At 44.3% G+C, this 13616-nt stretch overlaps 1 protein-coding gene across 1 annotated transcript in view; it reads left to right on the top strand.

The window, feature by feature from the left end:
• The first annotated feature begins 6810 nt into the window (after positions 1-6810).
• Positions 6811-13616, top strand: part of LOC144167426 (MFS-type transporter SLC18B1-like) — a 36122-nt gene continuing 29316 nt past the window's right edge. Inside the window, exons 1-2 of the mRNA XM_077696692.1 lie at positions 6811-6942; positions 7179-7247. Of these exons, the coding sequence (XP_077552818.1) occupies positions 6877-6942; positions 7179-7247 (135 nt within the window). The 5' untranslated portion in view covers positions 6811-6876. The remainder of the gene's footprint in view (positions 6943-7178; positions 7248-13616) is intronic.

Raw genomic sequence — 13616 nt, 5'->3', positions numbered from 1 at the left:
GTGTCAAACAGTTTACGCCCAAAGGGCGCCTAGGAATAGGCGCCGACAATTGCATGCGAGTGAGCCGGCGTCTCTAAACTGAATGGAAGTTATTAATATCTCTCTCAGCAACACCGCGTCCTGTTACAGAGAAGGCATACTTCACGGTGCTTTATAAAACGTTGCTTCAGCCTTGCCTTTAAAGTTGGCTGGCGGCCAGTTGTGAGTTTGTGCGTTTGAGATAAATATTTGAAGATTACGAGGTCAACGCCCTGTCGCCCATGAAGGCACTACAGGGAAAAACATTCTCATGGCCCAGCCTTCAGTCAGATTAATTTGAGCCCAAAACCAATCGTGGATGGATTGAACACGATAGCATATATGGGACTTCAGCAGGTTAGTAATCCAAACTTCCGTAGTTCTTCTGAGTATCATTCGCCAGTTCTAAATACCTGCTGATTAGCACCCCATTTAATGTTGTGGGTCCACTACATGTGCTAGCATACAGCTCCGTTGTTTGGTTTCCTTCCTGTCAAGATGTATCTTCTTTCTGACCCCCTCGTAATAGGTGTAAGCGACTGTCTTCCCTAGGTACAAAACGGAAGGTTTTGGGTGACTTTATAGCTGCGACGCCCCAAGGGGTAGTCCTTCATATGGGTGAATGGTAGGGGTTGAGGGCTTTATAGCTCTGCATTCCAGCCAATTGCTCAGTTCTTCCTGCCCTTTAACCTTATCGCGTCCTGGCTGCACAGAGGCTTCGGCACACGCTCTCGAAGTGACACTGGTACACAATCAAAAATGTTCTTGGACTGTTACTCAAGCAGTTAGTAGAGATAACACCGAAGGCTGCAAGTAAGGAACAGCGAGTGCCAGTACCTGCGGGGTATATATGCTCCGTGAAGCAACGACACCCAGGCTCAATCGCTCCTTCACACTCTGAAGCGATTTCTGTTGCAGTGGTTTAAAATTTGCAGTTGTGCAGTTTTTTCTCATTTCAGGTTTATTCCATTGTAGTGTCGTTTGAATTGTCTTGTAAATACAACTTTTTTTAGGCAGTAGAATGTTAACCAGTTTTATAGTTTGTGGTGGAAGCTTACCTTACCTGAACATGAAAGCTGTAAATATTCCAGTATTGTTTTATTGCATGGTTGTATGCAGAACTGTGCAACCCAGAAGTATGTGTGTAGTTTGCACGAAACGCGTATGCTATATGCATTTGGATGCTTCGTACGTACAGTAGTATTTCAAGGCGTTCTATGCATCAACCCAGCTGATGACTGGTCGTGTTAAGTTGGCCGGGAACGTAGCCTATAGGATTAAAACGATGCACTTTCGAGAAGACCCCCTTTAGGCTTGAAATCAGCCACGATGGTGGTTGTCGCGTCTTTTGCTGAGCCACTGGCCACGACCATCGGTGTAACCTTACACGGCGCAAAATGGCTTGCAGCAATGCCCATACCTTCCTCGCTCACCCTCAGGGCCTGGCGTATTTTTCGCGTATTTTGCTGCGGAACAACACATAAATGTTATCATCAGAACTGCCGTGGAGCATCAAGTTTGAGGTTCGTGTAATTCACACCTACATAGCAAACAGAAAAGCTGCTGTCAAGTGGCGTACGCAATGATAATAGGGCAACATTGAAGAATGGGTTTCAATGTTCAGAAATAAGCTTTTCAGTGGGCTAGTGCACTGAGGCTAGTGTACAAGCGAAAAGCAAAACTCTGTATATTTACATAGAAAGAAATAATATTCAGGTTTGTCCGCGCTTGTGAGCATAAAGTGAGGTGGAAATAATAGGGTTTCAAGGTACATATACAAGCTATCATTAAAGAAAGCAAACGGCTGCACAGCCATGCAAAAAGCTAACATACGTACTACCGCGAATATCTCACTCGCAGTTGTTCCTCTTTAAACTAATTCGCTAGAACAGGGCGCTAAAAAACGAATAGAAAAGCAACATGAAAAAACATTGCTACGACAATGGTTCAACCTTTTGCTTCGCAGAAATAATGACGGTAGCCCCGCCCCTACCGAAATCATCGTCTACTTCGCACTTCGCAGTATAGAAATGAAGTTGAAGCCTGAGTTAATTTCCCACAACGATGCACTATGGTTTACACAAAATAAAAACAATTCTGGCATGGAAAGTGGGAAAAAAGCTTACCACCACCTCCCATTTGTACAAGGCAGCAGAAACAATGGCACACCAAACCCCATACGGTCCTCACATATGATTGAAAGAAAAGAAAATAACATTCTAGTGGTTATTTTTCAAGTACAGTATACATGCACACTTGGGCGTTTACAAGCACATAAGTTTTTTGGGGGGAAAAAGCCAACTTATACCATAATAAGATGATTTAACAGGAAGGGGTAGAATGTTGGAATTTTTATGCATTTAGAAGTACTGAATGCAATTTCTCTGCGCTTATAGCTCCTTATACCAACCGGTTTAATATATCGCTACATGAAAGGAGACACAAGTGGTGTTTTGTAAGCTCGAAGTTATTTAGTATGTGTGGAAAAGAGTGTTTTAACATTTGGAGTCCGTAATCTGTTCGTGGTCGCGGGATATGCCAGTGGTCAGAATTTCGCGTCAGACGCAACAAAATTATCGGCTGTAAATGCGCTAAACCACTCAGGTTTGAACCATTGTTTTGAATTTCAGACCTCAAAGACACCACAGGTTACATTCAGATGCAGCTTAAAATGTTCAAACTTTAAATTTGACAAATAATTGGTATGTGTGATCTCGATAGCCTAAATTTGCTGAAGCCCGTAAAGCGCATTTTTGAAATGTATACAACTTATTGTTGATGTTTGAGCTTTAGAAGCCCATACCAACTGACAGTAGGGTAGATGAGAACAAAAAAGGTATTAAAATTAAGAAATTTCTGGGGGACCAGAAGAAACGACTGACTCCTTCTTAGCATGCCAAGGGCTTTGCTTAGCTTAATACACAATTCTTCACTATGAGAATCCACGAACATTAGTTGATAAAAGATGACAGCTAAACCTTTGCCATTCTCTGAAAATTCAGTATTAAAATTTTTCAGCAACAGTTTTTGTTTGTACCTACGTACTAGTCCTGTCGCACAGAAAAGAACGACCTTGGTTTTAGAGCTGTTGATCTGTAATGAATTATGACAAGAACATTTCAAAAAATTGACTACGGTTTTATTAGCTGTTTTTATCAAATCGTCTACATTTGTTCCCGTAAAGAACAAGCTCGTATCGTCTGCATACATAGTGTACATTATTGATTGTTCCACGTCTGCAATATCTTTAATATAAAGGTTAAATGGAAGAGGCCCTAATATGCTTTCCTGTGGTACGCGCGGTTGAGTTTTTGAGCGTAGATATTTGCCTATTTATAGACACACAGTGGTACCGATCACTAAGGTAGCTTTCTATTACATCAAGCAAAATACCCCTAACCTAGTAATAAAACAATTTTTCTAACAAGCTTTGGTGATCAATCCTGTCGAACGCCTTCGTAAAATCTATGAGTACGCCTAGTGTTACCTTTCTTGCTTCAATGTTGCTCAGTATGAACTCCTTTGATGCAACAGTGCTGCCTCCGTCGATGCACCAACTGTGAACCCGTATTGTGCTGTTGTGTTAACAGAATGGGAGCCCAAAAATTTATACAATCTAATTAACATAATTTTTTCTAGAGCCTTCGAAACTATTGATAATACCGATATTGCCCGGTAATTACTCGTTTCATTTTGTGACCACCTTTATAAGTACTGCGACTATGGGATTTTTCATCCGCTTAGGGAACATGCCTGTGATTAAAACAATATTAGAGATATGGGCCAGGCAGGGCAATAATGAATTGAGAACAAAAATAACCGGTTCCATTTTTATGCCGTCAATGTCCTCACTTTTGCTTTTTTTAAGTTTCATAAAAACGTTGCTAGCCTCAGATTGTTCCGCAGGGTCAATAATTATTGAGGGGGCTATAGGCGTTGGCATGTAATGTAACGCATTTTCGTTGTAAGTACTTCCTGCCAAAGAAGTAAAGTAACCATTAAATTTATTCGCTAAAGGTTTCGCTTTAAATTTCTGATTATCAATTGTAAAGTTGTCAACACGGGGCGTCCTATTACTTGAAGATATCTTGATATTCTGTTATTTTTACATTTGCTTGACATCTACGATACCGTTAAAAATAGTATGGTAACGCGTTTGGCTTGCCCAAATGTTTGGCAAGATTGTTTCTGTAGGCCTTAAACGCTTTCAGTGCATTCAAATCGCGATTGTTCAAGAACACCTGGCACAGCGTGTTTTTTTTGTACGTAGCATTTTTCATAGATTGAACATTACCCAAGGCTTACATGCACGTTTTGCCTTAGTTATTTCTTTGTATAAAAAATACCTTTTATATACAGAAGAAAAAATTTCTTTGAAATGATCATATGCAGTATCAGCCGTAGAGCACGCATAAACCACGTTCCAACGTGTAAATTTTTTTGCCGTATTGTACGTGTCAGTCACTAAATAGATAGGCAAGTGGTCGCTAAGTGTCACATTATGGTACCAGAAAATATGTCATTAAGCGCTACATTAGTTATAAAAAGGTCCATAAGAGTTTCACTTGTTGCAGTGATACGTTGGGGGGGTGGTTAATACGTTAAACAAAAAATGGGAATCAAGAATCGCAAATAATTCGCCCTTTTTAGGAGTTTTTTCAGCATATCAATACTTAAATCTCCCCCTAAAAAGACGATTGGTTTGAGTATACAAACAAAAAAATAAAAATTGGCCTCTTGACAAGCGAAAAAACTTACTCAAAAGAGGCTTTCACGCGGTAGCTTGTCAGACATCTGAGGAAGTTGAATAATTGACTGACATTCTAAAGCCACCACAATTTAGTAACGTCACAGCAGCGCTCACTGGCTGGTGAGAGACAAACGTATCATGGGTAAGCGGGGAAGCAAGCGAGAATAGTCCCAGACGTAGACGGACCAAGATGGTACGAGCGCTGTCTGCTAGTCCACTATCCCGAGCACGACGCATACCCTGCCGTTGATATTAAGCCATCTTTGTCCGTCTCCGGCATCTCCGAAAGGTCAGACTGATTTCGTTTGTGACTTGTTCTCTGTTCGGATTTATTTCCGCTATGTCGTAACCCAGGTATACGACGACATTTTAGCATTATGTCGTAAAACACAGAGCTTGCATGTACGTGCACTTGTGCGCACGTGGGCGTCTGCGATCTTTCATGTTAGAAAGGCTTAACGCCATGTTCACTCAATAAGGCAAACGAAATAATTATGTGAAACATTTCCAATCACTTTCGAAATTATACGAATTACTTTTTGTTGGCCTGAATCATAACGCAGTTCTCTGTTCATTTGTAAGACATGTTGCGTCGCTTAAAGTTTTAGTAACAGAACTCACGACGCAGATGTTTTTTGGTGCTTTCGGAGTTCTTGTGAACAACACCAAATTATGGCGAAAACAACCACCAACATATGTAGCAAGAAAAAAATGCTTATTTTGAGTACAAAACAATGCTTCATAATTGAGCCGTTTTCAGACAATAATACAAAACCTTTTGGCTGCAACTGACCAGTTTTTGACCTACAATTCTGCCAGAATATAGGGTTCTGCAATAGCACTGATTTGAGTACAAGCTGCATTAAATATGCTGTTAAATGATGGGAATGATACGGGATATTACCAATGTGGTGCTGATAAAGGGTGGCAGCTACACAGTAGCCATTCACGGCGATCGAGCGGATGGAAGCTGTAGGCAAATATATGATCGGCTAAATAAGTTTGAATTGGGCTGCTTGTCTGTAGATGATCTGCAGCACGAACGCTGTAGAGCAACGAGGCTCACGCGAGCATGCTAAGCCATAAAAAAGCACAACCCAACAGAGGTTAGCATTCGCTCACCTAGTTGGGCTTTAGTCGTGTTTACTGTAAGGATGCGCGCGAAAAAACTCAGTAAACTGCTCAGTGAAGCGCCGTCTTTGTCACCTCTGCAGTGTTTTTGTCTAATGAGCATCAAGCAGAGAATGCAGTTGTAATTTGCCAAAGATTAAACCCTAGTTCAGATGTTCGGCTATGAATAGTACATATATAGAGATTGCATGTATAAAACAGATGGTAATGTCAAATTGACGTCAGCTGTTTTGTGTCCATAGTAAATGTAGTGAATTGCAAAGGCGGAAAACACATCTTTAAAAGTAATGTCGAAATTACCTGATTCAAAACTATGCAAAATCACGTTGGTGAAGGAAAATACATCTTAATTGCGGACATCTTGACGAAACGCCTTCCATAGTTTCTCATAACCGGAAATCAATCCTGAGCATGCCCCATCACGACACAAAATGTACGTGACATTTCGTGCAGCTCACACTAGGCCCCTGTGGTTGAGTCTCGAAGGAATAGTATTATGACCGCGTCACATAATTTTGTTATTGTTGCGTTCAGTTTGTGCCATCTGCGACAAGCGAGTAGCATCTTTATAAAACAAATGATTTCCGGGTACTTTTCACCTGTTCTTAGGGAGGTAAGTTGAAGAGAATGTTTACACGAATATTGTTATTTGAAGCATAAATGGTTCGCATGTCTTCAGAGGGCCTCCTTCCTGTGGTTGCATGTTGAAAGTTTATCAAAATATACAAATTTCATTGCTACCCGCGCACACTGATGAGGTCATCATAAATGAAAGCGTGATAGTCAGTTCGACTGGCGGTAAGCGAATATACAGCAAGGCTCAATAATCATTTAACTCGTGCATTAAAAGCCATCACAGATCTAGACAGCAAAATCGCACTCACTATTCCACCAGTTCCCTTCACTGGATACAAGATGGCGCAATTCTTTTGGGCACGTCTTTGGCGACAGCATTCATTGGAGGACTCACCAACAACATGTACTTCGTCTCCAGTTTTACCGTTCTCACAACCACATTTCAACGCAACAGTGGCTTCATCCTTGTGAGTATTTATTAAAGGTATTCAGAACATGCATGTCACCAGATTGGTTAGCCTCACAGTGCTATATGTCCACGAGCAGTCCTTTCTCACATACCTTTTTCAATGTCAGTCTACCTTGGAGGAACGGAACGCCTGTTTGTGTTTTATTGCTTGGGTTTCCTCGTTATTACGCGCATTATTATGATCCTCCTTTCTAACACTTCGGAAAATGACCCACTCTTCCCTTCTGATTTCAGGGATTGAATGAATTCGTTTGGGGGACAGGAAACATGGCAGGAAGTTACTTGGGAGGTTTACTCATTGATGTGAGTACAGGTTAAGACTACTTTTTCGGTGTGCGTGCAAATTTCTAATATTTCTACCCTTGAGCAGATAGCTGCATCACCACCGAGATTTTCCGCGCACTCCATCATTTTCTGAAGTGAAGGTGTACAAATTTGCTGCAAAAAGTGGCTGCAACTAAAGGATGGTGAGAGCAGTCCGCGCACCTTGGCAACCTTGTCGAGCCTTGTCGTTATCGCACGTAAAACATGTCAAAAACGTAGACACCTGTCTCAATCGCCTGGCACATCTACGCCTGCCAAGCTGACACGCCGTATAGCAGGCTCCTGTTAAATGCTCACACTTCTTAAAATCTGCAGAAAGTGATATAATTGCTGACGAATGCGTAGCGTTCTTATTCCGCTTGCAACACCAGCTTTCGAGCTCACACCTCGTTCATTCGTCGGCCACCAGGGTGTCAGGAACGAGCGTAACTCAAACGCAACGCTATTTTCAGAACAATTATAAAAAACTTCCGATATTTCGGTGATGTATTTCTTATCACGCTACCTTGGGGGAGATAACTACCCGTATCTGGTATATGGCTTACATACCGGGTGATGAAAGTTAGGTCGAGAGATATTTTAAAAATTAGGCGCTTAGATGGTAGTGAAGACAACTGCTACAGTGAGGTTATGCGCCAAGGGGGACACAGAATTGGGTTGTAATTAATGATGTAGGGGGCTAATTAAGTAAAATTGAATAATAACCTTTTTAGTGGCTCCAGTGAGCAGGCTTGTTTGTATTGAAGAGTTAGAGACAATCGTGCTTAGATGCAGTTTCATTTGGCAGAATTCTTCTGGGGCATCCGAACTCTGAGATATTAAAGTGGGAAGTTTAATTGCCGTTGGCATGATTACGCATGCTAGACACTGAAGACTGGCGAAAAGCTTCTCCCTTTTGCGACGTGCCTGCTGTGTAGGGTGTTTATTTTGACAGCGGGGTGGCGGTATAGGCAAAAGTGTAACTGGCACCCTTTTTGTCTTGGCTGTGTTATCGCAATCTGCAGTAGACGCAACAGTAGGCGGAAACGGAGATAATTGTTCGAATGAACTGTGGATCAACAAAAAAAAATTGCGAAAAACTGTGAACCTTATAAAGCTTCGCATTGCAAAACAATGCAGATTTCCCGCAAGCTCAGCTTGTATTCTTTATAATAGCGTAAATGGGTGTAACTGGTGAGACAAAATTTTGAAAAACCAAAAAATAAGGAAAGTATCAAAAAACGGAAAAAGACCAACCGTGTAACACCCCACATTTCCACAATTAGGCAAAGTTCTTGAAAGTTCTATCTGTAACCGCTATAATATAGTAAATGGACACGTATAGTGGAACAAAATTTTGAAAAAATAAAAAGTAAGAAAAATAGAAAAATACAGAGAATGGCGAACCGTGCAGCGCCTTGCATGTCCACAATAATTCAGATTTAATGGACGTTCAGCCGGTATTCGTTTAATAACGTAAATTAAAGTAACTGGCTAAACAGATTTTCAAAAACAAAAAACAAAAAAGTATTAAAAAGAAAAAATTCACAGCATATCCACGGGGTGAATGATGATGAGTGGGCGAAGCTCCTGAGGGGAAATCATCGGTAAAACCGTGACTCTTCAGTGAAAGTTCGCCCACTACATCTGTGTCCGAACGTAACGTCTAGAAAGTCTCGCTTAAACCGCGCGTCGGCACCTTGGGGCTGAGCTCGCATGATGCGTTTTGCAGACGCCTCACGAGCTCTCACTGCATTGGGGTCTGCCTGCCGATACGCGCGCTTTCTCGCCGCTTCCCGTTCTCTGACGTTTTGGAGATCCTCTTCGCGCCGCAGCCGTGCCGCTTCGCGTACGGCAGGGTCCTCGCGCCGTTGTCGTGACGCTTGGGCCTCTCGTTCTCGAACGCTGGGATCTTGGCGGCGTCGTCGCGCAGCCAGACGACACGCTTCGGCTTCCCGCTCTCGTACGGCAGGATCTTGGCGGCAGCGTCGCGCAGCTTCACGGAGCGCTTCTGCCTCGCGGGCTCGCACATCTGACGCCTTATCCATCGGGTGACTCCGAGCGCGCGCCAACAGCGAACGGATTTTATTACAACGCTCCCCGCCATCTAGTAAACAATCCAAGAACTAAACTAGAGGTAGCCACGCCATCTAGTAAACAATCCAAGCGCATCTTTTCATCATATACAAGTACCGCCATCTAGTAAACAATCCAAGAACTAAACTAGAGGTAGCCACGCCATCTAGTAAACAATTCAAGAACTAAACTAGAGGTGGCTACATAGATACGTCGAGGATGGACAGACCCACGCCCTAAGGAGCTTCGTCCCTAAAAAAATACGGCAAATTGCGAGCCGTGTAGCATCCTGCATTTCCACAAAAATTTATATATGCCCGAAGTTCCACCGGTAATCGTTATAATAGCGGAAATGTAGATGATTGGTCCAGCAGAATTCTGCAAAATAAACAAAATAAAAATACGGATCTTGTAGAACAGTCCACAATATTGCAGTTTTCCAAAATTTCTATCGGGAGCCGGAATAATAGCGTTAGCCTTTATAATAGCGTTGTAATCACGATAAGAAGTGTATGAACGCAATTTAGGAAAAATAAAAAATTAAAAAAATAGAAAGATTACCCGGAATGGCAAACCATGTAAGGCCGCGCATTTACACAATAGTGCAGATTTCGTAGAAGTTCACCCTTTATTCCTTAATATAGCGTAAATGGACATAACTAGCCGAAAAAAAAATTTGGAACAGTAAAAAGTAAGAAAAATATAAAAATACGGAAAAGGTAAACCATGTAACGCCCGGTTTTCCACAATAATGCAGATTTCGCGCAATTTCCACCTGTGCCCTAAATGGATAAAATTGGTCGGTCAAAATTTTGAAAAACCAAAACATTTGGCTTTAAACACTTAAGACAAGCGGTATAAGAATGTAACGCATTAGTAAACAATTCTCTCAAGGTCTGCAGATTTTTTAAGACGATAGTCTTTCTTGGGATACTAAAACGTCAAAATTGCCGGTCTGTCTGTCTGTCTGTCTGTCTGTCTGTCTGTCTGTCTGTCTGTCTGTCTGTCTGGACAAATAGTGCTGCCGCCCTAACCTCGATCTCGTAGCCCGACCGCTTATTTTCAAGTCCTAACAGACGGTGCAGCAGTGCGAACGCGGCAAAATTGAACTCCACAAATTTCCATGGGTGGACCGAAGCAGCAAGGGGAGAGTGCAAAAAATAGGCGGATGAGACAAGAGAGACAGTTACGAGTCGGGAGTGGCATTAGACTATCATCTTTTGACGACACTTGCAGAGACGCAATCAGATGTCTCGCCAATAATTTGGCGTGTACGTGCCTTACTGGTGTCTTCAATCATAAATGATTTGATTGGTTGTAGGGTTAAACGCGCCGACGCAACGCAGGCGATGAGGCGCTCTGTATAGGATGGCTCCGGAATAATTTTGAACACCTGGGGATCTTTACCGAGCGCCGAAATCTCGTACACACGGGCGTTTCTGCTTTTCGCCTCCATCAGAAAAGCGGCCGCCGCGGTCGGGAATCGAAGCCGCGACCTCGTTCTGCGCAGCACATTGCCTTAGCCATTGAGCCACTACGGCGGCTTCAATCTTAAATGTATAATGTGGGGTAAAGGGAAGCGGCGGTGCTCCACTATTAAATTTTCACTTCTAAAACCGTGGAATCAGTTACCTCAGCTAGTTATTCAACTAAGCGGAAATGCAGAACACTACACGGTTTTTTTTTTATTTTCGTCATATTTATTAGTATTTGGCACGTTTTTTCGCCGGCTTTTCTTTGTTTAGTCCTTGGTTTCTGAAGGAGCTATATGAGATGACTATTCTTTATTTCCTCAGATCATTCTTGTGAAAAATCTTTCTTTTCTATTTATTTTCCTTGTTTATAAAAATATTTGGACCAATTATCTGCATTTATGCTATTATAATGATTAAATGTGTTTATTCCATGAATTCTGTTTTTTTTTTGTGAACCCAGGGAGTTCCACAGTCCTTGCTGCGGGGTACCATTCACAGAAGCGGCTTAGTAAAACAAAACCCGCGTATTTATTGCTCACGTCATTCACGTCATTCCACGTCATTCAGGCTAAGAGCCATAAAATTACCAGGACACTTGGTCAGTCCTTAAGGACGAGGCGCGTAGAACGAGGGTGCGGTTCCCGAGGTGTGCCGAATCTGTTCTAGGCGCGAGATTGCTGATAGTGCTGCTGATGATTGTGACATTGGTGAAGATGATGATGATAGAGTCACTACAGAGCTCCCCCCCCCACTAGCGCTCGGCGCGATTAAAAAATTTCCCCGCATTTTCCCGAGGGGAAGAATGTGAAAGTGCGAATGCAGGAGTTGAATTTGCGCGGTTCGGTAATGTTCGCGAAAGAGAGATCACACACACACACACACACAACTACAAAGAAAGAAAGATGCATTTATTCACAGATACCTATTTGTGTTGTCGTTGTACTTGATTGCTAGAGCGGATCTCAGCTTTGAAATTTCGTGTCAGTACTCCTTTAAGCGGGTGCATTAGCCCTTCTCACGCCCGATTCCTGGCCAATCCCCCACGTGGGTATGTGCCATGCACAGACACCTATTTGTGTTGTCGTTGTACTTGATAGCTAGGGCGGATCTCAGCTTTGAAATTTCGTCTCAGTACTCCTTTAAGCGGGTGCATTAGCCCTTCTCACGCCCGATTCCTGGCCAATCCCCCACGTGGGTATGTGCCATGTCAGCGGCTAGGCAGCGCGCGCCCATCTCCCCCCGTTGCCAAGGAAGACGAGGAGATTCCTGGCCAATCCCCCACGTGGGTATGTGCCATGTCAGCGGCCAGGCAGCGCGCGCCCATCTCCCCCCGTTGCCAAGGAAGACGAGGAGCGCGCGCATCCGCAGCTGTTGCTATGTGGACGGACGGCGGTCGCCGGAATTCATGGTCGCTTATAAAGTGCATTCGCACCTAAAAAAAACCGAAGCCCATTTTAGCCGGTGCGGGAAAGGAGCGCGATGGTTGTGTAGGGTATAGAACTGCCGATAGAACATAGCGGCATGCAACTGCGGAGAGGGCTGTGCTGATCGCCGTGAGTAACATCGACAGCTATGTACAATTTGTCCGTAGTCAGGAAGAGTCCGTGGGCAGTCAGTGGTTAAGTGGCAGGCATTGACTAAACGGCACGGCCCTGTTCTTCGGTGAGGTAGCGTCGGGGATGTGGGGGAAAGCTCGGGTGGACGAGGCTGGGAGTGCGGCCGCGGTCGCACTGCGGGATGGGGGGGGGGGGGGGGGGGGGACGGCTACAATGGATGGCGGAGCGAACCGCAGGGAAAACTCGAAGGACAGCGATGAGATGAAGCATGATGCTGACCACTGCCAGCCAAAGTGCGGGCTTGGCTTCGCTGTGGTGTGAGCTCTGGGGATGTGTCGCTGTCTGGGCAACTTGCGCACGCGCCGTGAAAGACGGAGCAGCGGAGGGCGCCAACGACAAGCGTCTCTCGAACCACCGGTCTGTCGGGTTCCTGTCGTGCGGTGCACTTGTGCTGGTTTCATCTGGGGTCTGAGAGCAGAGCGCCTCTGACACCGTATACCGAATACTCTCCTGTAGCAGGGAATCGATCGAGGTGGGGTGACCAGTTTATGGCGCGTCTGATCGCATAGCGACAAGAAATTATTCTTTCGGCGACGTTTGTAGAGAGGTTTTCCCGCAATTGTTTCTCTGGTGTTTCCTTCCATCATAGCCAGTGTGTCAGGACTGTCGGGGGAAGTCTGATCAGCTTCGAGTGTAAGTTGCACTTGCGAGGATGTTGACGTGTTGTTGACTGCTGGAAGCTGTTCCACCGGTGACGGGGGAGAAGGCTCGCGTGAGCGGGGAGGAGAACGGTCTCAAAGATCCTTCTCACCCGTGCTGTGCGGCGAAGGCGGTTATGTTTCCCAGTTATTAGCGGCAAGGCAGTCGACACCTGCGTGGGTTTGTGCAGCAGACGCAACAACGTGTAGAACTGCGCCGTGGTGTTGCGTCGAGTTAACTGAGTGAAACTCTAACTCGGAAGGGCCGCAAGTCGTAGTCGGGGCCCGCGTTTGTTGGTCAGGCGAGGGTGGACCTGCTGGCGACGTGTATTCCACCAATGGCATTGCAAGGCATGGTGGTATAGACAAAGACTTCCCATACCGTAGTGGTTTAATACAGCGGCCTTCTGATCGTCGTATGCACTTGGGCCTGGGGCCGGCAGCTGAATGCGCTCAGTGAGGTAAGCAGGTAACTTCTCTAAAGTGACGAGGTACCTTGTTTCCTACGACTCGATGTCGCTGACATAGAAATGACTCTCCAGGATCGTTAACCACGCCGTGTGG

Source organism: Haemaphysalis longicornis, unplaced genomic scaffold (genome assembly GCF_048455015.1).
Source record: "Haemaphysalis longicornis isolate Haplotype H1 unplaced genomic scaffold, Haemaphysalis longicornis Haplotype H1 scaffold_2, whole genome shotgun sequence".
NCBI classification, from domain to species: domain Eukaryota; kingdom Metazoa; phylum Arthropoda; class Arachnida; order Ixodida; family Ixodidae; genus Haemaphysalis; species Haemaphysalis longicornis.
This window is presented reverse-complemented; position numbering and strand designations above follow the sequence as displayed.